We start from the raw sequence: 21,847 nt of genomic DNA, 5'->3' as shown, positions 1-21,847 counted from the left end.
TGGGTATTAGACGTTCTGGAAAAATAGGCAAAAAGGAAAAGGAGGTGGGGTAACTTTGTTAGTAAAGGTATCAGTGCAGTGGTGAGGAGTGATATAGGTGCAATAGCTCATGATGTGCAATCAGTTTGGGTGGAAATAAGGAATAGCAAAGGGAAGAAGTCATGGGTGGGAGTTGTCTATAGGCACCGGAAGAGTTGCCTCACTGTAGGACAAAGTATAAATCAGGAAATAATGAAGAAAGGCGCTACAATTTTCATGGGTGATTTTAATCTGCATATTGACTGGACAAATCAGATTGGCAGGGGTAACATGGAAGACGAATTTGTAGAGAGCATCAGGGATTGTTTCGTAGAGCAATACGTTGCAGAACCTTCCCGGGAACAGGCTATTTTACATCTAGTAATGTGTAGTGAGATGGGATTAATAAGAGATATCATTGTTAAGGATCCTCTCTAGATGGTAGCGATCACAACATGGTAGAATTTCAAATTCAGTTTGAGGGTGAGTAACTCGGATCTCAAACCAGTGTCCTCAACTTAAATAAGGGCAATTATAGAGGTATGAAGAAAGTGTTGTCTAAAGCGGGCTGGGAAATCAGACTAAGGGGAAGGTCAGTAGATGAGCATTGGCTGACATTTAAGCAGATATTTCATAACGCTCAGCAAAAATCTATCCTGGTCAAACAGAAGAACTCGATGAGAAGGAAAAACTACCTGTGGTTAACAAAGGTGGTCAAGGAGAGTATCCAATCAAAAACTAAGGCATATAAAGCGGTGAAAACTAATGGTAGGCCAGAGGATTGGTAATATTTTAGGAACCAGCAGCAGATGACTCAAAAGCTAATAAAGAGGGAGAAAATTGATTATGAAAGTAAGTTGGCAAGGAATATAAAAACACACAAGACCTTCCACAGGTTCATAAAAATGAGTGGCTAAAGTGAGCGTGGGACCCTTGGAGGATGCATTCTCTCAGAATAACCATCAATTCCTCACAAATCAGCTCTCTTGTCAAGAAGACGGGCAAAAATCAAACCAGTGTCAAATTAAAAAGATGTTGATTTAATATTTAGTAAATGCTGTATGAATATAATGCAACTATAGTGAATAATTGTCTTGTAAATTTTCAATTGCTTTAGGTTCTAAATCAATTCTAAGTAAAATTACCTTCTATCTTTAAGCAAAAATTTAAAGCTGTAAGTTGAATGTTCTGTCTCACTTACCTGTAGTAGCTTTGAGCCACCACCAGACTTCAAACCATATGATTAAACACAAGCGCATTACGTCGCCGCGGATTGGTTTGTTACACATGAGCTTCCGTAACGGCGGCTGGCGGTGGGGGGCGGGGCGGTCATTCACCCAAGCTTGAAGGCGGGAGTACCGTGGCCCCGCCCATCTGGCTGTGATTGGTTCCATTGCTGGGAAGCCCCGGGCACGGTTCCACGTCGATCATAGCGATGCCACTTCTTCTCTGAAGGCCTTTCCTGTCAATCTGGGGCAGCAGGTTAGGAGGCGGCTGAGGCGCGCAGCAGGTGAGTGACAGGAGCTGTCAGACGGCCGAGGGGGAGAGCTCCGGGCTCCGGCGTGTGATTTGTTGCTCTGAAAATAACGCGGACACCGCGAATTTACTCAAAACCCATTAAAATGTTAAGTTTGCCGTCGAGCTCCTGGTCACCTTTCGTCACCCTTACAGCGCGAGACCGCCCGCTTGAAAAAAACTGCCACCTGACCCCGCCCCTTCCATAGAAACTAGGAGCAGGAGAAGGCCATTCGGCCCTTCGAGCCTGCTCGACCATTCATTATGATCATGGCTGATCATCCAACTCAATAGCCAACTCCCACTTTCTCCCCATATCCTTTAATCCCTTTCACCCCAAGAGCTGTATCTAACTCCTTCTTGAAAACATACAATGTTTTGGCCTCAACTACTTTCTGTGGTGGTGAATTCCACAGGCTCACCACTCTCTGGGTGAAGAAACTTCTCCTCATCTCAGTCCTAAATGGTCTACCCCATATCCTCAGACTGTGACCCCTGGTTCTGGACTCCCCCCACCATCGGGAACATCCTTCCTGCATCTATCTTGTCCAGTCCTGTTAGAATTTTATAGGTTTCTATGAGATCCCCCCCTCATTCCTCTGAACTCCAGCGAATATAATCCTAACCGACTCAATCTCTCCTCATATGTCAGTCCCACCATCCCAGGAATCAGTCTGGTAAAGCTTCGTTGCACTCCCTCTATAGCAAGAACGTCCTTCCTCAGATAAGGAGACCAAAACTGCACACAATATTCCAGTTGTGGTCTCACCAAGTCCCTGTATAATTGCAGCAAGACATCCCTGCTCCTGTACTCGAATCCTCTGACTATAAAGGCTAATACCATTTGCCTTCTTTACCGCCTGCTGCACCTGCATGCTTACCTTCAGCGACTGGTGTACGAGGACACCCAGGTCTCATTGCACATTCCCCTCTCTCAATTTATAGCCATTCAGATAATAATCTGCCTTCCTGTTTTTGCTACCAAAGTGGATAACCTCACATTTATCCACATTATACTGCATCTGCCATGCATTTGCCCACACCCAGCTTGTCCAAATCACACTGCATCCTCCCCACAGCTCACCCTCCCACCCAGCTTTGTTGTCAACTGCAAATTTGGAGATATATTTAGTTCCCTCATCTAAATCATTAATATATATTGTGAATAGCTGGGGTCCCAGCACCGATCCCTGCGGTACCCCACTAGTTACTGCCTGCCATTCGGGAAAAAAAAACATTTATTCCTACTCTTTGTTTCCTGTCTGCCAACCAGTTTTCTATCCATCTCAATACACAACCTCCAATCCCATGCGCTTTAATTTTACACGCTAATCTCTTATGTGGGACTTTGTCGAAAGCCTTCCGAAAGTCCAAATAAACCACATCCACTGGCTCCCCCTCATCAACTCTACTAGTTACATTCTGGAAAAATTCCAGTAGATTTGTCAAGCATGATTTCCCTTTCGTAAATCTATGCTGACTGTCTGATTCTGCCACTGTTTTCCAAGTGCTCAGCTATTAAATCTTTTATAATGGACTCTAGAATTTTCCCCACTACTGACATCAGGCTGAGTACTCTATAATTCCCTGTTTTCTCTCTACATCCCTTTTTAAATAGTGGGGTTACATTAGCTACCCTCCAATCTGTAGGAACTGTTCCAGTGTCTATAGAATCTCGGAAGATGACCACCAATGCATCCACTATTTCTAGGGCCACTTCCTTAAGCACTCTGGGATGTAGATTATCAGGTCCTGGGTCTTCAGTCCCATCAATTTCTCCAACACCATTTCCCTTATAATACTGATTTCTTTCAGTTCCTCCCTCTCATTAAACCCTGTGTTCCCCAACATTGCGGGTATGTTATTTGTGTCCTCCTTTGTGAAGACAGAACCAAAGTATGTATTTAGTTGGTCAGCCATTTCTTTGTTCCCCATTATAAATTCCCCTGTTTCTGACTGTAAGGGACCTACATTTGTCTTCACCAATCTTTTTCTCTTCACGTACCTATAGAAACTTTTAAAGTCAGTTTTTATGTTCCCCGCAAGCTTACTCTCGTACTCTATTTCCCTCTTCTTAATGAATCCCTTGGCCCTCCTTTGCTGAATTCTAAACTGCTCCCAATCCTCAGGTCTGTTGTTTTTTCTGGCCAATTTGTATGCCTCTTCCTTGGATCTAATACTATCTCTAATTTCCCTTGTAAGCCATGGTTTGGTCACCTTTCCTATTTTACTTTTGTGCCAGACAGGAATAAACAATTGTTGCAGTTCACCCATGTGCTCTTTGAACGTTTGCCATTGCCTATCCACCGTCATCCCTTTAAGTAACGTTTCCCAATCCATCATAGCCAACTCACGTCTCATACCATTGTAGTTTCCTTTATTAAGATTCAGGACCCTAGTCTCAGAATCAATTACGTCACTCTCCACCTTGATGAAGAATTCTATCATATTATGGTCGCTCATCCCCAAGGGGCCTCACACAACTCGATTGCCAATTATTCCTTTCTCATTACACAATACCCAGTCTAGGATGGCCTATTCTCTAGTTGGTTCCTCAACGTGTTGGTCCAGAAAACCATCCCGTATACATTCCAGGAATTCCTCCTCTACAGTATTGTTACTAATTTGATTTGCCCAATCAATATGCAGATTAAAGTCACCCATAATTACAGATGTTCCTTTACTGCATGCGTCTCTAATTTCCTGTTTAATGCCATTCCCAACATCACCACTACAGTTTGAGGGGTCTATATACAACCCCCACTAACGTTTTTTGCCCCTTGGTGTTTCTCAGCTCTACCCATACAGATTCCACATTGTCGGAGCTAATATCTTTCCTCATTATTGCATTAATTTCCTCTTTAACCAGCAATGCAACTCCACCGCCTTTTCCTTTTTGTCTGTCCTTCATCCAATTTATTGCGAATGCTCCTCGCGTTAAGGCACAAAGCCTTAAGGCTTGTCTTTTTAACATTACTTGTCCCGTTCCCACTATTTTTCACTGAGACCCTGTTTGATTCATGCCTTTGATTTCTCTGCCTATCGCTTTTCTTATTCCCCTTTCTGTCTTTTGTTCTTGCCCTTGATTCCCCCTCCTCTGACTCCTTCCACGTATTTATCTGATGTTTCCTGCTATTTCTACTCTGACTAGCACGTGGCACTGGTAGTAATCCTGAGATCACTACCTTTGAGGTCCTACTTTTCAATTTACTTCCTAACTCCCTATATTCTGCTTTTCGGACCTCATCCCTTTTTTTACCTATGTCGTTTGTACCAATGTGTACCACGACCACTGGCTGTTCACTCTCCCCCTTCAGAATGTCCTGTAGCCGCTCTGAGACATCTGACCTGACCACGCCTCCTTCTGACCTGACCATGCCCCATTGAACCTGACCCCTACCACACACTGTCCCCATCCCCATTCATACCTCTCCCCTCACTGACCCCTCCCCCACTCATACCCCTTCCCTCATTGACCCCTTCCCCATACTGACTCCTCCCCCTCACACCGACCCCTCCCCCACACTGACAACTCTCACACTGACCCCTTCCTGCGCACTGACCCCTCCCTTCAGACCAACAACTCCCACTGACCCCTCCCCTCACGCTGACCCCTCCCCTCACGCTGACCCCTCCCTTCACGCTGACCCCTCCCCTCACGCTGACCCCTCCCCTCACGCTGACCCCTCCCCTCACGCTGACCCCCTCCCCTCACGCTGACCCCCTCCCCTCACGCTGACCCCCTCCCCTCACGCTGACCCCCTCCCCTCACGCTGACCCCCTCCCCTCACGCTGACCCCCTCCCCTCACGCTGACCCCCTCCCCTCACGCTGACCCCCTCCCCTCACGCTGACCCCCTCCCCTCACGCTGACCCCCTCCCCTCACGCTGACCCCCTCCCCTCACGCTGACCCTTCCCCTCACGCTGACCCCTCCCCTCACGCTGACCCCTCCCCTCACGCTGACCCCCTCCCCTCACGCTGACCCCTCCCCTCACGCTGACCCGCTCGCCACACCAACCCCTCCCACACACACAGACCCCCACTTTGACCCCTCCCTCTCACTGACCCCTCTCCCAACCCGACCCCACTCCCACACTGGCCCCTCCCCTACATTGACCCGTCCAACATTCATCACTCATCACTGACTCTAAACAATAAAACGTCCAGACTAATCTGTGACACAAACCTTTATCTGTAATATCTTAATGCTAATAATATCTAACCTATAGAGAGCTTGCATTGTTAGTGATGGACACAATAAAAAACTTGCCAATCTGGTCTATCAGTCGATAAAGTTAAATACTGTGGAAGCTGGAAATCTGAAATCAAAACAGAGACTGCAGGTCAGGCAGCATCCATGCAGAGAAATAGAGTTAACATTTCATATCGATGACCTGTCATCAGAACTGCTAACAGAATATCGATACCTGGAAAAACCCAGCAGGTCTGGCAGCATCGGTGGAGAAGAGTACAGTTGACGTTTCAAGTCCTCATGACCCCTCCACCATCCGCAGTTTTTTGTTTTTATAACAGAATATCGAGCTTATAGTCAAAGCAGCTCAGCAGAAATCAGAGGAAGTAGAGACAGTAGTACAGGGCTGTGGTCAGGCAGCACTGTGAACAGTCCTGCTCCCTAAGATTGTAGAAGGCATTGCCACACTGGTCACAGCGCAGAGTCACTACACAAAGTCAGTAGCAGTTTCTGTTATCCCCAACTCTCACCCCCACCTCGACAATTGTGTAGATTCAGTAGCTGCTGCTGCAGAGCTGGCTGTGATGTCAATAATGGTGAGATTGATGATGTAGATTGACCATCTTTAATAATCACTGCCATTGTTTCTTGGGGGAGGGACAGAGGGCTCCATGTGTATGTAGCAGGCTGACTGTGCCACACACATGCCAGATGCCTTCTCGTAGGAGTCACTGTTCAGTGTCTGAATAGAGTAGCCATTTGATGAGTCAGTACCCCCAGAGAAGGTGCTGGGTGTATATTCAGTATTACCTAATAACTCTCGGCACTTGTTATATGTATCTCCCATTCATGCTTGCTCACAGTTTTGAATGTAAATGTCACAATAGGAGGGGATAAGTACACAGTGCAGTCAAGAGAAGCATTTCTGCAGTGTGGGCGAGGCCACTTTTCACAAGGCAAGCCAATAGCCCATTAAATAAGAACTGGACAGCAGATTGAAAGAAAAAGCACGAGTTAGTGTTTCCTCCTGACTGTGGAGTCAAAACGTAGGGGTCATGGTTCCAGAGTAAGGGATCGGCCCTTTCGGACTGGGAATGAAGAAGTTGTCAATCTTTTGAATACATTACCCCAGAGGGATGTGGATAATTACTGAGTTTATTCAAGGCAGAGATTGATAAATTTTTGGGCACAAAGGGAACCAATGGTACAGGATGGGAGGAGAAGGTGGTGTAGTGGTAATGTTACTGGACTCGTAATCCAGAGGCCCAGGGTAATGCTCTGGGGAACACCAGTTCAAATCCACCAGCCAGTGGAATTTAAATTTAATTGAAAAGTTAGTCTCAGTAATGGTGACCATGAAACCATTGTCGATTGTTGTGAAAACCCATCTGGTTCATTAATGACCTTTAGGGAAGGAAATCTGCCATCCTTACCCGGTTTGGTCTGCATGAGACTCCAGACCCACAGCAATGTGGTTGACTCTTAACTGCCCCTCTGAAATGGCCCAGCAAGCCACTCAGTTCAAGGGCAATTAAGGATGGGCAACAAATGCTGGCCTTGCCAGCAACACTCGCATCCCATGAAAGAATAAAGAAAAATAGGATGCAGAAGTATAGTTGAGTTCACAGATCAGCCATGAATTCATCGAATGCAGAACAGGCTTGAGTGGCTGTATAGCCTACTCCTCCTATTTCCCACGTTCTTATGTTTCACATGGAATCCTTCATCAGTGCCTTATTTCTGTTCTTCAAAAGTCAGCCTCTTTTTCTTAATATTTTACAGTCAGTTCCTGGGATATGGTTCATCTTAAACAAAATGTTTATAATAAAGAAAGAAAGGCTTGCATTTATATAGTGTCTGTGAGGAGCTCAGAATGACCCAAAGTGCTTTACAGTCAATTAAATACTTTTGTTAAGTGTATTCACTTTGTAATGTAGGACATGTGACAGCCAATTTATACACAGCAAGCTGTCAAAAACAGAAGTGTGATAATTACCAGATAATCTGTTGCTGTGATATACATTCGGGGATAACTATTATCCAGGACACCGGGGAAAGTCACCTGCTGTTTCACAAAATGTTGCCATGGTATCTTTTATATCCGTATGAGAGGGCAGAAGGGGCTTCAGTTTATTTTCTCACCTGAAAGACAGCACATCCGACAGTGCGGCATACCCTCAGTACTGACCCTCCGACAGTGCGGAGGTCCCCCAGTACTGACTCTCCGACAGTGCGGAGCTCCCCCTGTACTGACTCTCCGACAGTGCGGAGGTCCCCCAGTACTGACTCTCCGACAGTGCGGAGCTCCCCCTGTACTGACTCTCCGACAGTGCGGAGCTCCCCCTGTATTGACTCTCCGACAGTGCGGAGCTCCCCCTGTACTGACTCTCCGACAGTGCGGAGCTCCCCCAGTACTGACACTCCGACAGTGCGGCATACCCTCAGTACTGACTCTCCGACAGTGCAGCGCTCCCTCAGTACTGACTCTCCGACAGTGCGGAGCTCCCTCAGTACTGACTCTCCGACAGTGTGGCATACCCTTAGTACTGACTCTCCGACAGTGCGGAGCTCCCCCAGTACTGACTCTCCGACAGTGCAGAGCTCCCTCAGTACTGACTCTCCGACAGTGCGGAGCTCCCCCAGTACTGACTCTCCGACAGTGCGGAGCTCCCCCAGTACTGACTCGCCGACAGTGCGGAGCTCCCCCAGTACTGACTCTCCGACAGTGCGGAGCTCCCCCAGTACTGACTCTCCGACAGTGCGGAGCTCCCCCAGTACTGACTCTCCGACAGTGCGGAGCTCCCCCAGTACTGACTCTCCGACAGTGCGGAGCTCCCCCAGTACTGACTCTCCGACAGTGCGGAGGTCCCCCAGTACTGACTCTCCGACAGTGCGGAGCTCCCCCAGTACTGACTCTCCGACAGTGCGGAGCTCCCCCAGTACTGACTCTCCGACAGTGCGGAGCTCCCCCAGTACTGACTCTCCGACAGTGCAGAGCTCCCCCAGTACTGACTCTCCGACAGTGCGGAGGTCCCCCAGTACTGACTCTCCGACAGTGCGGAGCTCCCCCAGTACTGACTCTCCGACAGTGCGGAGGTCCCCCAGTACTGACTCTCCGACAGTGCGGAGCTCCCCCAGTACTGACTCTCCGACAGTGCGGAGCTCCCCCAGTACTGACTCTCCGACAGTGCGGAGCTCCCCCAGTACTGACTCTCCGACAGTGCGGAGCTCCCCCTGTACTGACTCTCCAACAGTGCGGAGCTCCCCCAGTACTGACTCTCCGACAGTGCGGAGCTCCCCCAGTACTGACTCTCCGACAGTGCGGAGCTCCCCCAGTACTGACTCTCCGACAGTGCGGAGCTCCCCCAGTACTGACTCTCCGACAGTGCGGAGCTCCCCCAGTACTGACTCTCCGACAGTGCGGAGCTCCCCCACTACTGACTCTCCGACAGTGCAGCGCTCCCTCAGTACTGACCCTCTGACAGTGCAGCACTCCCTCAGTACTGACCCTCTGACAGTGTGGAGCTCCCTCAGTACTGACCCCCCAACTGTGCAACGCACAACAAGTACCACATTGGGAGTATCAGCTGACATTTTGTGCTCAAATTTCTGGAGTGCAATTTGAACCCACAACCTGCTGACTGAGGCAAGAGTGCTACTCACTATGTCATGATGTGACACACACAAAATGTTATAATATCTTTTCATTTTTCCACAGAAACTAGCTGACCATGTGTCTTAAACAGTTTCAATATTTGTTTCAGAATTACAACATTTGCTGTTTGTTAGCCTTTTCTTGATTTGCTCAACAAAGCAGTTTGTTCTTGATTTTGTTACTGCGCCAGAATTACTGAAATGTTGAAATTTGTGCCAGTGAATTTTCACAGAGCGATGTCCCACAAAGAGCTTCAGGTTAAAAAGCTCATCAGTTTTAATGATGCTGGCTGAGGAAGAAATTGTTCACATCCTGACGCAGGATCTTTTACATCCATCTGGGGGACAGTAGATGGGATTCACGTGGTTTCAGTTTACATAGAAACGAAGAAAATTTACAGCAGCTGGAGGCCTTTCGGCCCATCATGTCCATAAAAGTTTAGTGCATGGCCAAAGACGACATACTTCACTGGATCACGGGCTCAAGGTGTCAGAATAGCAAAAGGCTTCCTCACGTGAAGCAGTGACTGACTGTGCCTCTATTGTGGGAGTGTCAGCCTAGATTGTGGGGTCAAGTCCCTGGGGTGGGTTATGAACCCACAACCTTCTGACTCAGGCATGAGTATCACCACCGAGTCAAGACACATGAAAAATAGCACCCAGATGTGTAGAGAGAGATGATGAGACCTTTCTAATGAAGGGTCACAGACCTGAAACTTTAACTCTGTTTCTCTCTCCCCAGATGCTGCCAGACCTGCTGAGCTTTTCCAGCATTTTCTGTTTTTATTTCGGATTTCCAGTATCTGCAGGATTTTGCTTTTGCAATTAAAAACAGAATTCTTTTTGTTTTAAAAAGCATTTCACTTGGACTCAGTAGTGGAGGGGTGCCAGTTCCAGGAAATGTGCTCCCCGCCAAGAGTTGACGTCTTAGGAGAGATGAAAACTGGGATAAATAAAATACATTAATTTTTCTTTATTGTAATAAAACAGAGCCTGACAAGAATACAGAATGCCAACAGAAGGAGAACCTACCACCCTGGTTAAAACAGCCCATCTGATTATACTGTCTACCTCCTGGGGCATGCAGATATGGGTGTCGTTCATATCGGGTAAGATGCAGGAGGGAGCCAGCAGTACAGAGTTAATAAGGTCACAGTTTTCAAAGATTGTGTTCCGATCCTTCCCATCAACAATTTAATCACAGATCGACGCCTGAGACTGTCTGTCACAAATTGACAATTTTTTTATTCATGGAAGTATTTTAATGCTATTCTTTAATGGCATATTTTCTTGTTTGTTTTTTAAAAAAAAAACATTTTAAATAATTTTGGAGTTGATGTCCGGTTCTGCTCCCTCCTGAAGCCCTCGAAGCAGCTGTGAATGGTATACAAGATAATGAGCACGATAATTAGCGACTCACTAACAGCGTGGTGAACTGGAGCTGGGGGAATATAGAAACCAGAATCCTACAGAAAGATCAACATAGCCCGGGAGTGGGGAGAACTTATAGTTTCTCAAAGTTGGTTTTTAATCGTACGCTACATGGGTAGTTGCAATATATTAGGTTTTATTTTATACAAGATTTTACAAGGTAGAGTCTGCTGCTGGCCAGAATCTGCAACAACATTATTGCAAGCAACTGCTTACATACAAAATTACTGTTGTAAATCTTTACACGTAGTTTCAATATCGAATGTTGACATAAAAGCACTAACTGAATGTGCAACATTTGCAAGAACTTTAATAACCCACAGGCTTTGGTTTGTGGTTTGCTGATGGTTTCCCCAGGTTCCAGTGCCAAACCGTTACCGCTTTTTATTCATTCTTGGGATGCGGGCGTCGCTGGCTGGGCCAGCATATACTGCCCATCCCCGGAGTCCCTGTTCTCAGCTGAATTAGTCTCAGCACGTAGCAAGTGTAGACCAATTACCTCCTAACAGTACAGGAAGGGGGATCAGAGGGAGATTTACGAGATGATTTCAGATTATCAAGGTTATTCAGCCCATCTGGAAAAATACTATACTCCCCCCTGCAGCAGCCAATTGTTATTCAAATGATTCAGGATTTTCACTGCTAGATTTCTGCTGGAAGTGTGCTCCAAGTGTTGATCACTTTTTGTGTAAAGAAGATTTTTTTTTAAATCTTTGTATCTTTGTCCGTGAGGTAAAATCAGAATTTTAAAGGCTTTAAAACTGTTCTTTCTCCACAGGTTTTGTTCTGATTAACAGTATTAACAGACATACATTCGGCTTAGTTCAAAGCAGCCTGTTTCCTTACTATTTTTACTCTGTGCTGGGAGGCTCATTCCTCAATCTGGCTCTTTACGCATTGTATCATCCGCACGAGTTACTCGACAACGATGAAGCCATTCAGGTAACTCAGAAACAACATACAGCTAATATAGAGATCATGTACAGTAACCTAGAGTCAGTATCCAATAACTTAAAAGATAACTACGTTTGTACTTCCAGTTGCTCCTCCTGCTCTCCTAAAGGCTTTTGACTGTTGCTGCAGTGGGATTCCACAGCCACCTGTCTGCTGACCTTTCCTCATGTGCGAGTCAACAGTGATTGTACCACAATTTACGCGACCCTCCTTTGTTAAACTTGTTCACTTCCCAGCAGGAATCACTAGGTAGTGAACAGAAGTTAGATTCCCAAATGATTCCTCCCTACCCCCAAGTCCAGGAATGTTGAGGTCAGTTGTAGTGTTCTACGAACATACATATGAACATACAGCTATGCCGTATGGACTAGCCATATAAATACTGTGGCTACAAGAGCAGGTCAAAGTCCAGGAATCCTGCAGCGAGTAACTCACCTCCTGACTCCCCAAAGCCTGTCCACCATCTACAAGGCACAAGTCAGGAGTGTGATGGAATACGCCCCACTTAGCTGGATGAGTGCAGCTCCCACAACACTCAAGAAGCTCGACACCATCCAGGACAAAGCAGCTCACTTGATTGGCACCACATCCACAAACATTCATTCCCTCCACCACCGACACACAGTAGCAGCAGTGTGTACCATCTACAAGATGCACTGCAGGAATTCACCAAGGCTCCTTCAATAGCACCTTCCAAACCCACGACCGCTACCATCTAGAAGGGTAAGGGCAGCAGATAGATGGGAACACCACCACCTGGAAGTTCCCCTCCAAGTCACTCACCATCCTGACTTGGAAATATATTGGCGTTCCTTCACTGTCGTTGGGTCAAAATCCTGGAGCTCTCTCCCTAACAGCACTGTGGGTGTACCTACACCACATGGACTGCAGAGGTTCAAGAAGGTAGCTCACCACCACCTTCCCAAGGGAATTAGGGGTGGGCAATAAATGCTGGCCCACATCCCATGAATGAATAACAAAAAAAATAACTATTGGGAGCAGGAATAGGCCACTCGGCCCCTCAAGCCTGCCCCGTCATTCAATAAGTTCATGGCTGATCTGAATGTAACCTCAACCCCACATTCCTGCCTATCCCAGATAACCTTTCACCCCCTTGTTAATCAAGAATCTATCTGGCTCAGCCTTAAAAATATTCAAAGACTCTGCTTCCGCCGCCTTTTCAGAAAGAAAGTTCCAAAGACTCACGAACCCCAGAGAAAAAATTTCTCGTCTCTGTTTTAACTGAGTGACCCCTAGTTTTAGATTCTCCCACAAGGGGAAATATCCTCTTCACGTCCACCTTGTCAAGACCCCTCAGGATCTTAAAGGTTTCAATTAATTCGCCTCTTACTCTTCTAAATTCCAGTGGATACATGCCTAACCTGTCCAGCCTTTCCTCATAAGACAACCCGCTCATTCCTGGTATTGGTCTAGTAAATTTTCTCTGAACTGCTTCTAACGCATTTACATCTTTCTTTAAATAAGGGGACCAGAACTGTACACAATACTCCAGATGTGCTCTCACCAGTGCCCTGTACAACTGAAGCATAACCTCCCTACTTTTTTAAACAATTCCCCTCACAATAAATGATAACATTCTATTAGCTTTCCTAACTACCTGCTGTACCTGCATACTAACCTTTTGTGATTCGTGCACTAGCTGATCTCACCCATTATCCTGGCTGCGATCAGCTAATTAGCATGGAGACGGGAGGGTGGGGGAGGATGGGGGGTGGTGGGTTGTGGGGGCAGCCATAGGGGGTGAGGGAATTTTCTGCAATTCACTAACTTTAGCAATGAAGTGAACACAATACAAAGTGGATTTCCTGAGAGATACATAAACTAAGGTGGAGATAGAGTCTGTGGAAAAGAGTCAGTGAGTTGAAACTCTGGTGCAAGATGCCACCTGGATAGAAATAGTTCAGACTCCTCACATGACAGAGTTCCCAATCTCGGCAGAATGCCACAGAGATGTCCCAGCTGTGTTTGCATCTCTGATGATGGTGGTAGAGGCGCTGTCATTAACCCTTATAGCGGCCAAAAAGCAGCAGGGGTGAACTCCTGGGCTAAGAGTCCATGCTGTCTTCCGCAGGAGACGAGTGAGCCCAGGGAAACTGACTGTGGTTGGAGATATTCAAGAGTAATTTAATTGATCTTACTCCCACCCATTCCTATTTTCTCTCAGATAACATCATTTTTTGTCTGCGTGATCCTCTCTGCACTCAACGCCCAGTGGTTTGGTGAAACCACAACGGAGATCATGTTTCAGATGCACGAGATTGAGAAGGAACACGACTTGGGGGAGGAGGTGGGGTTTGGAACCAACCGAGAACTCTACAAGAAGCTGAAGAAGAAGGACCCTAAATATCAGAAACTGAGCCAACGCTTTGTCAAGTACCATGTCCTCTCCATGGTGTGTAACCTGATCTGTGTTATCTGTAATGGACTGAATCTGTTCTACACTGCAGCCAATTTGAAGACTTTCTAGAAAATCTCTGTTACCTTCCTCTGCCTCTGCTGAAATATTCCTTTAGGGATTTTGCAATACTCTGGACATCGTAATCTCTGTGTGTTATCTCCATTTTGATCATTGTGTTTTAACTATGTCAATCACTGTTCTTCAACAGGAAACAGCCCAGTTTCTGAAAGCTTTATACTCTGAAGAGCAGTGGGTTACCTCATTGTCCTTCTAGCCCTGGGGTCCAGGCCAGGTCAAAGGTTGCAAACCTATGCCTCTTTAGGAAGGGTGCTACATGAGATGAGTTTGTGACATTTCAGCTCCTTGTCAGTGCGAGTCCAAGCACAAAACCCAGGTTGATATTGTGTTAAATCACTCTTGGTGAAATGGTTATGTCCCTGACACTGCAGCCTTCTCTTGGGACCATTAACTCTGTCTTGTTTTGCAATTCCAGCTTTCTTTTATGTGAAGTGTAACTAGATTCACCAGCTTCACTCTGGCTCAGAATCTGACAGAGATCAGCACTGGGTGGTAATGTAAAACAGGCTGGTGTCCCCCTGCTGCCCTGACGGCAGCCCTGGGATCTAGAAGCATCATCATCATCAAGTGTACAAGGATGGTCAGTGCTGGAAATGGAAATAAGGTTGCAGTTAATGTACATGATCGAAGATGTGCAAAGGCAGGTTTTCTCTGACTCTAACCTGGACTGCATTGTTCATGGAGCTGCTTGATAAAAATTAGAAAAGTTAAAACAGATTTCTAATTAAGGCACTGATGCTCCCTCAGTTTATAAGCACAAATAAGCTACTTTGCCATCATATAGTATTGGGTTGGATACAGGAATGTGTATATCCAAAAGCAAAATACTGCGGATGCTGAAAACCTGAAATATAAACAGAAAATGCTGGAAATACTCAGCAGCATGTGAGGAGAGAGAAACACAGTGAATGTTTCGGATCCTAACCTTTTATCAGAATGGGGAATGTTAGAAATGTGATAGCTTTCACTCAGGTGAAATGGGGGAGGGTGGAAAAAAACGCAAGGCCTGTGATAGAGAACCAGACACAGGAAACAAAAGAGTTGTTGATGACGGGCCAAAGAGACTGATGATGGGACAAGTAAAGAAACAAAAGATGTGTTGAGAGGAGGTGTGAATGGCAGAATACACTGTCTCTCCTGTCAATGCAAGATGGCAGCTGATACCCGTCTGCGCGTGCACGCTTGTCCGCAGATGACCAGTGATGTTGTTTTCAGGAGACACAGTTTGCAGGAGATATGGTGCCGGTTGAATCTCATTCAGATCCTGAAGCTGTTCACCCAGTTTCTGAGCTCCGTGGTGGGTGGGTGGGTGGGTGGGTGGGCAGGCAGTCAGGCGCGGCCTCTCCGCAGTTTCTGGTTGTCACCAGGTGGACCAGAAGCCTCCCCTCCCAATCCGCGGCTCCATTCCTCCCGTCCACACACTGACTCAGGAAGGGGGAGGCTTTTTAAAATCACTGCCTTTAATAACAGTTTGTTTGATAAGCATCTCTGCTTGTAGCCCATGCCTACGCTGCCGCTCACTGTGACGACATGGAGTGAAACAGTACAACTGTGCATGCATGGTTTTGGCAGAATAATGAACAGCCACCATCCAAAAGCAAAAATGAGAAAATCAAGATTAAGGCTGACACATGCAAAGGAAACAAAATGGGGAGCAGAGATTGCAATCTGCAACGATTGAACTCAGTGTTGAGTCCAGAAAGCTGTAAAGTGCTTACAATGCAGTCTCCTCTATATTGGGTAGACCAAACACAGATTGGGTGACCACTTTGTGGAACACCAGTCCATAAGCATGACCCTGAGCTTCCAGTCATTTTAATCCTCCTCCTGGCTCTCACACTGAAACCTCTGACCTCAGACCCCTTTCCAATGAAGCTCAGTGCAAGCTGGAGGAACAGCACCTCATCTTTCAGTCAGGCACTTTACAGCTGTTCATTATTCTGCATTCACAGCGTCTCTGGAGACATCTTTTGTTTCTTTACTTGTCCCATCACCACTCTCCTTTGCCCATCACCACCAATTCTTTTGTTATTTAATGTTTCCTATCACCTGCCCTTTTGTTCTTTTTTCACCCTTCCCCATTTCACTTACATAAAAGCTATTAGCTTCCTGACTTCCTAATTCTGATGAAAGGTCACTGACCTGAAACATTAACTTGTTTCTGTATCCACAGATGCTGCCAGACCTCCTGAGTTTTTCCATATGTTCTTTTCTGAATGAGTTTTGCAAGAGGTGACATTCCAGGTGAGTGTGGCCAATGTGATTAGATTAATAAGAATGGCACTGAATTGCCACAATGTCACTGACCAGAAAAACAAGCTCTTGATGTGTTCATCTGAGGAAGCACCATTTAATAGAATAATCTCAGCATTATGTCTAATCAAACCAAGAGAAGCTGAATCATTATATTATCCACATTAATGACTCAGTCTATGCCCTGCAGTGCCCTTGAGAGTAGCACTGGGCACTGCATGCACCTTTCCAGCACTACTGGGTACAGGCAAGATTACACAGACGGGGCAGGCAGTCAGAGTGACTCTTTATCCCCTGCAAACGTACCCACGTCTCCCAGTCTCCCTGGGCCTGTGTGTTCCAGGTGAGTAAGTGATGTATAGTTTGTGATTTTCTGTTGTTTCGAACTATTAACAAATCCTCAACCTGTGCCTTTGCCACTGATAGGGATCCCCACACATGGAGCTAGGATGAAAGTTAGAAAGGAATCATTTTTTTTAAAATAAAAGCTAACGTTGGCTTAAAGATAGTCTTGTCTCTGAGCGATCGTATAGCAGGAAGATCACATGTTCTAGCCACGGGCTGTGCAGATGTTACTGCTGATGACCGAGATGATAGCTGGAATTGTACAGTTCATCTTAAATAGGTAGAGAGAGGAAAATTAGCCAGTGTGTTCTTCTTGAATCCTTGGAACCCCACTGGAAAGTACCTGTGTGGGTGAGTGTATGAACTTTAGGTGGTGACTGAATGGGATCAGCTGTCCATGTCAGATAATCTATTGATCTCACTGACTAGAGCCACATCAGAAGAATGTCCCCAGAGTCAAGTTATCATAGGACTCTGCAATTCCCACAAGACAGGAGAAAACCTCCTGATGTTCTGTGTGAGTGAGTGTCCACACTGCTCAGTACTATGACCTTCCGTAGTAAATAAGCAGCATTTCCACACCAAGGCAAGATGGTTCCTCACTGAACCAGTGCAGCTGGTTAGATACTAGGAGGATTAAGAGCAGGGGTGAGTGGGTAGGGCTGGGTGGGAATGGGTCAGGATTGAGTGTCTTACATCCAAATTGAGACCCTGTGAGTGGTGATGTACACTGTTGATTTTTGTAGTTCTAAGCCTGACCTGCCTGTCTGAAGCCAGTGAAGCAGTATAGAAAGAGAGTATATATCTGGCTGATGTATTTGGGTATTGCAGTCTCTGCTTAACAAGCAATCTTCAGATCTGCCAAGTGTCAGCAACAGTCATTCATTTCTTGTTAAAATGTTTTTACCTTTTTCTGTCATGAGAAAACTCTAAACATTCCATTTCTCGCATCTTACCTTTCCCACTGCTGTTACCTTAACAATTGTGTATTAAAGGTAAAAACTTGAAGCCTTCAGGTTTCACAAGAGGACATTTTCTTTAGTTCCTGTGCAGCTGCAGTGATGCCATTTGCCCACAGATGGCGCTTTCAAGCCCTGCAGTCACAGCCTTTCACACATTGGCTGGGATTTTCCATGGCCGCCGGCATTGGGCGTGTTCGCTGGCATGAGTGGACAATATGACAGTGTGAAACCAGTTCGCGATCGTCTGCTCAGCCACGTTCTCTGCCATCAGATGTCGGGAACCTCATTATAACACATCAGCATATCATTATTAGGCCTGCCCGCCAGAATCGTCCCCCCCCTGCTGGATCGTCCACCCACGTCGGTGGGAAAATACACCAACATGTTTCGCAACAGCACATGTGACATGCACCTGGCGAGCTGCACTTCTCTCAGGGCTTCGAGGTTTGTTTGCCTACCTGGCTTCAGACAGCACTCGCAGTCATCAGCGCCAGGCTTCACAGACAGCACCACATCACTTTTAGGGGGCTCATAGGCAGGTCTCCACCTACCAGATAAGTCATATATGGATGGCTTTTCAATAGCTGCAAGGCTAGGACTTGCTTGAAGAAATGGCCTCAGGCAAGGGAAGAGGCTGCAGGATAAGGGCTGTCCTGGGGAAGGGGGGGGTATCCCAGGGTGTGTTGGGGAGGGGGGAGGGGGTGGGGGTGGGGGTGGGCACAAGTTGATCTGTGCAAGTGGCCTCAAGATGGTGAGGGCTGAGGAGGCTGGTGCAGGGAGTGGGTGGGGGACTGGGTGAGGATGGTGCAAGGCTGGGCGGGTGGGGGACTGGGTGAGGATGGTGCAGGGAGTGGGTGGGGGACTGGGTGAGGATGGTGCAGGGAGTGGGTGGGGGACTGGGTGAGGATGGTGCAGGGAGTGGATGGGGGACTGGGTGAGGATGGTGCAGGGAGTGGGTGGGGGACTGGGTGAGGATGGTGCAGGGAGTGGGTGGGTGGGGGACTGGGTGAGGATGGTGCCGGGTGGGTGGGCAACTGGGTGAGGATGGTGCAGGGAGTGGGTGGGGGACTGGGTGAGGATGGTGCAGGGCTGGGTGGGTGGGGGACTGGGTGAGGATGGTGCAGGGAGTGGGTGGGGGACTGGGTGAGGATGGTGCAGGGCTGGGCGGGTGGGTGACTGGGTGAGGATGGTGCAGGGAGTGGATGGGGGACTGGGTGAGGATGGTGCAGGGCTGGGCGGGTGGGTGACTGGGTGAGGATGGTGCAGGGAGTGGATGGGGGACTGGGTGAGGATGGTGCTGGGCAGGTGGGGGACTCAGTGAGGATGGTGCAGGGAGTGGGTGGGTGGGGGGACTGGGTGAGGATGGTGCCGGGCTGGGTGGGGGGACTGGGTGAGGATGGTGCCGGGCTGGGTGGGGGGACTGGGCGAGGATGGTGCCGGGTTGGGCGGGTGGGGGACTGGGTGAGGATGGTGCTGGGCGGGTGGGGGACTGGGTGAGGATGGTGCCGGGTTGGGCGGGTGGGGGACTGGGTGAGGATAGTGCAGGGAGTGGGTGGGGTGGGGTCAGATGAGGGTGTGGTTGGGTGGGGCAGGGATGAGTGGGTGGGGCTGGGAAGAAATGGGGCAGGATTGAGTGGGTGGGCTGGGGTTAGGTGAGGATGTGGTTGAGTGAGTGTGAGCTGAGATTAGGTGTGGACAGGCTTGAGAGTGGAGGTTTGGGGGATTGTGGGTGAGGGTGGGATAGGGTTCAGTGGGTGGGGTGGAGGTAGATGGGGTTGGATGAGGATGGGTGGGGTGGGGCGAGGGCAGTCCGTGATGCTTACCTGTTTAAGAGATTACCAACAATTGCTGGCTAAACTCACAAAGGAAATATTGTCTTTTGGTTACTGCCCCCCTTATCTTGCCATTGTCAGCCATCTCAAGCCCTTGAATTTCTGCCTAGAAACAACTACTTCTCCACTCTTCTCTTTCACTTTGACCAAATCTTTGCTCCTAGTAGCTGCTCTTATGCCTGTGAAGCAACTTGAGACTTATTCCTTCAATACAAAAGGTGCTGTATAATTGAGGCTGATTCAGGAAGAGTGTCATTGTCCCACATCTGGTTTAACTTCAGGATAATGAAAACAAATACACAGGCAGGAGGGGTCATTGTATCAGTGGAACTTGTACTCTTTCATTTAAAACGTACATGACATCTTTCCCATCCTACTTGCTGCAACAGAAATCATAAGGATCCTTTCTGAAGGAATCTACAGACTTAACAAAAGGAAGGATTAATATATTGTCTTTACACATCTGTGGCCAGGTTTTGTATCCAGCCAGACTGATAGGATATCCTAATATCAAACCGTTCTGAACAAGAGTCATATTGGACTTGAAACATTAACTCTGCCTCTCCACAGATGCTGCCAGACCTGCTGAGTTTTTCCAGCATTTTCTGTTTTTTATCTCTGAAAGGATACAAGTTGGGGAAACTTTGTTGAGGGAATCTGAATCCAGTTTCCTGTTGGGGAAAATCCACAGGTCAAAGCTGCTAACTGAGTTTTTGTGCCAAAATTCCTGCTCGAGAAGATTAATAGTTCATCACGTGGGGAGACTGTACATGGTCTGTGAAAGGAGACCAGGGTGAAGACCAAAAGAGGGAAAAGACCTTTTCTTACTGTTTTTGAAGGAGATTTGTGTCACGATTTGATAATTGAAATGATGATTATGTGAACAGTGCAAGGTTGATCCCTCCCTTCAGAAGAATGAGTCATGAGGAAATAAAAACAAAAATACCTGGAAAAACTCAGCAGGTCTGATAGCATCTGCGGAGAGGGATACAGTTGACGTTTCGAGTCTGTATGACTCTTCATCAGAATTAAGACACATAGAAATGAGATGAAATATAAGCTGGTAGAAGGGGGTGGGACAAGAGAGCTCGAAAGGGGGCCAGTGATAGGTGGAGGCCAAGAAGAGGCTGCCAAAGATGTCATAGACAAAAGGACAAAGGGGTGTTGATGGTGGTGATATTATCTAAAGGATGTGCTAATGGGAACATTAAGGGAAGCAAGCTAGTGGCAGATGGCCCTAGTGTGGGTGGGGTGGGGGGGGGAAGGGATCGAAATGGGCTAAAAGGTGGAGATAAAACAATAGATCGAAATAAATTTAAAAATAGGAGGGAAAAGAAAAAAATATATAGTTGTAAAAAAATTATAAATTATTGGAAAAAGGGGGATCGGAAAGGGGACGGGGATGGAGGAGAGAGTTCATGATTTGAAATTGTTGAACTCAATATTAAGTCTGGAAGGCTGTAAAGTGCCTGTAAAGAGTCATGAGGAAAGATTGGAGAAACTTTGAAAAGAGGAGCCATGTATAAGATACTAAATGGCACAAAAATAGATTAAATCCAGCTCCTTGCTTCAAATAAAACGATACCAGTAAGAGAAGGGGACACAGGGAATGCTTCACACAAGCAGCGATCCACCACATGAAGAATGAACTTGCAGTTACAGTGACGGAAGCGAAAATCTTGGAATCGTTTAGGATGCTGCAATGGGAGAAGGTCGGAGAGAGAGGGGCTGAATGGACTTCCTCAACTGTGGTAATCTGGCCATTTGAGATGCTGTTGGGGATGCAGCGTGAGATAAGTGAGTTGGAATGGGTTAAACAACTGGCCCCGTGGGTTATTCTTGTGGCAAACCTGTGTTATTGGAACTGGAGCAGTCACACAGCCAGGGGTCAAATCTGTTTAAAAAAAATTATAATGTTATTATTCGACAATCCTGACCCTCAATTTAAAAAGCACACACATTTAGTCATGTTTTTATACAGCGTCTTTTAGAGCCTTATAGTTAGCCCTGCATTGATGTAGAATCTTTAGTTTCGGAACATCTCAAAAGTGCTTTAAAGACAATGAAGTAGTTTTGAATAAGAGTAAACGCAGGAACTGTTGTGTTGTGAGTGATTTAAACGTTTGCTTTTTGTGAAATTTGAGATTGGACTTTGACGAACACCTAGTTTCCAGGGTTTCCGATGGGGTATTT

The 21,847-nt window shown here is 46.9% G+C and overlaps 2 protein-coding genes across 4 annotated transcripts in view; one reads left to right on the top strand and one right to left on the bottom strand.

Moving 5' to 3' along the window:
* Positions 1–1,493, bottom strand: part of LOC144668864 (coiled-coil domain-containing protein 159-like) — a 28,842-nt gene extending 27,349 nt beyond the window's left edge. For 2 of the 3 annotated variants that reach the window (XM_078531295.1, XM_078531297.1), the window contains exon 1: positions 1,356–1,493. The gene's annotated coding sequence lies outside the window, so the exon portion shown is untranslated. Of the gene's footprint in view, positions 1–1,219; positions 1,296–1,355 lie in introns of those variants that run through there. The other variant, XM_078531296.1, reaches the window with a different exon arrangement.
* tmem205 (transmembrane protein 205) lies at positions 1,397–14,428 on the top strand. Its single transcript, XM_078531301.1, has 4 exons — positions 1,397–1,528; positions 10,371–10,489; positions 11,590–11,753; positions 13,951–14,428. Exons 2-4 carry the CDS (start codon positions 10,390–10,392, stop codon positions 14,251–14,253), a joined length of 567 nt encoding a protein of 188 aa, XP_078387427.1. The 5' UTR covers positions 1,397–1,528; positions 10,371–10,389; the 3' UTR covers positions 14,254–14,428.
* The last annotated feature ends 7,419 nt before the right edge of the window (positions 14,429–21,847 follow it).

The sequence above is a fragment of the Cetorhinus maximus genome, chromosome 28 (assembly GCF_964194155.1).
Source record: "Cetorhinus maximus chromosome 28, sCetMax3.hap1.1, whole genome shotgun sequence".
Classification (NCBI taxonomy): domain Eukaryota; kingdom Metazoa; phylum Chordata; class Chondrichthyes; order Lamniformes; family Cetorhinidae; genus Cetorhinus; species Cetorhinus maximus.
Note: the sequence above shows the minus strand (reverse complement) of the source record. Positions and strands in the feature narration are given on the sequence as shown.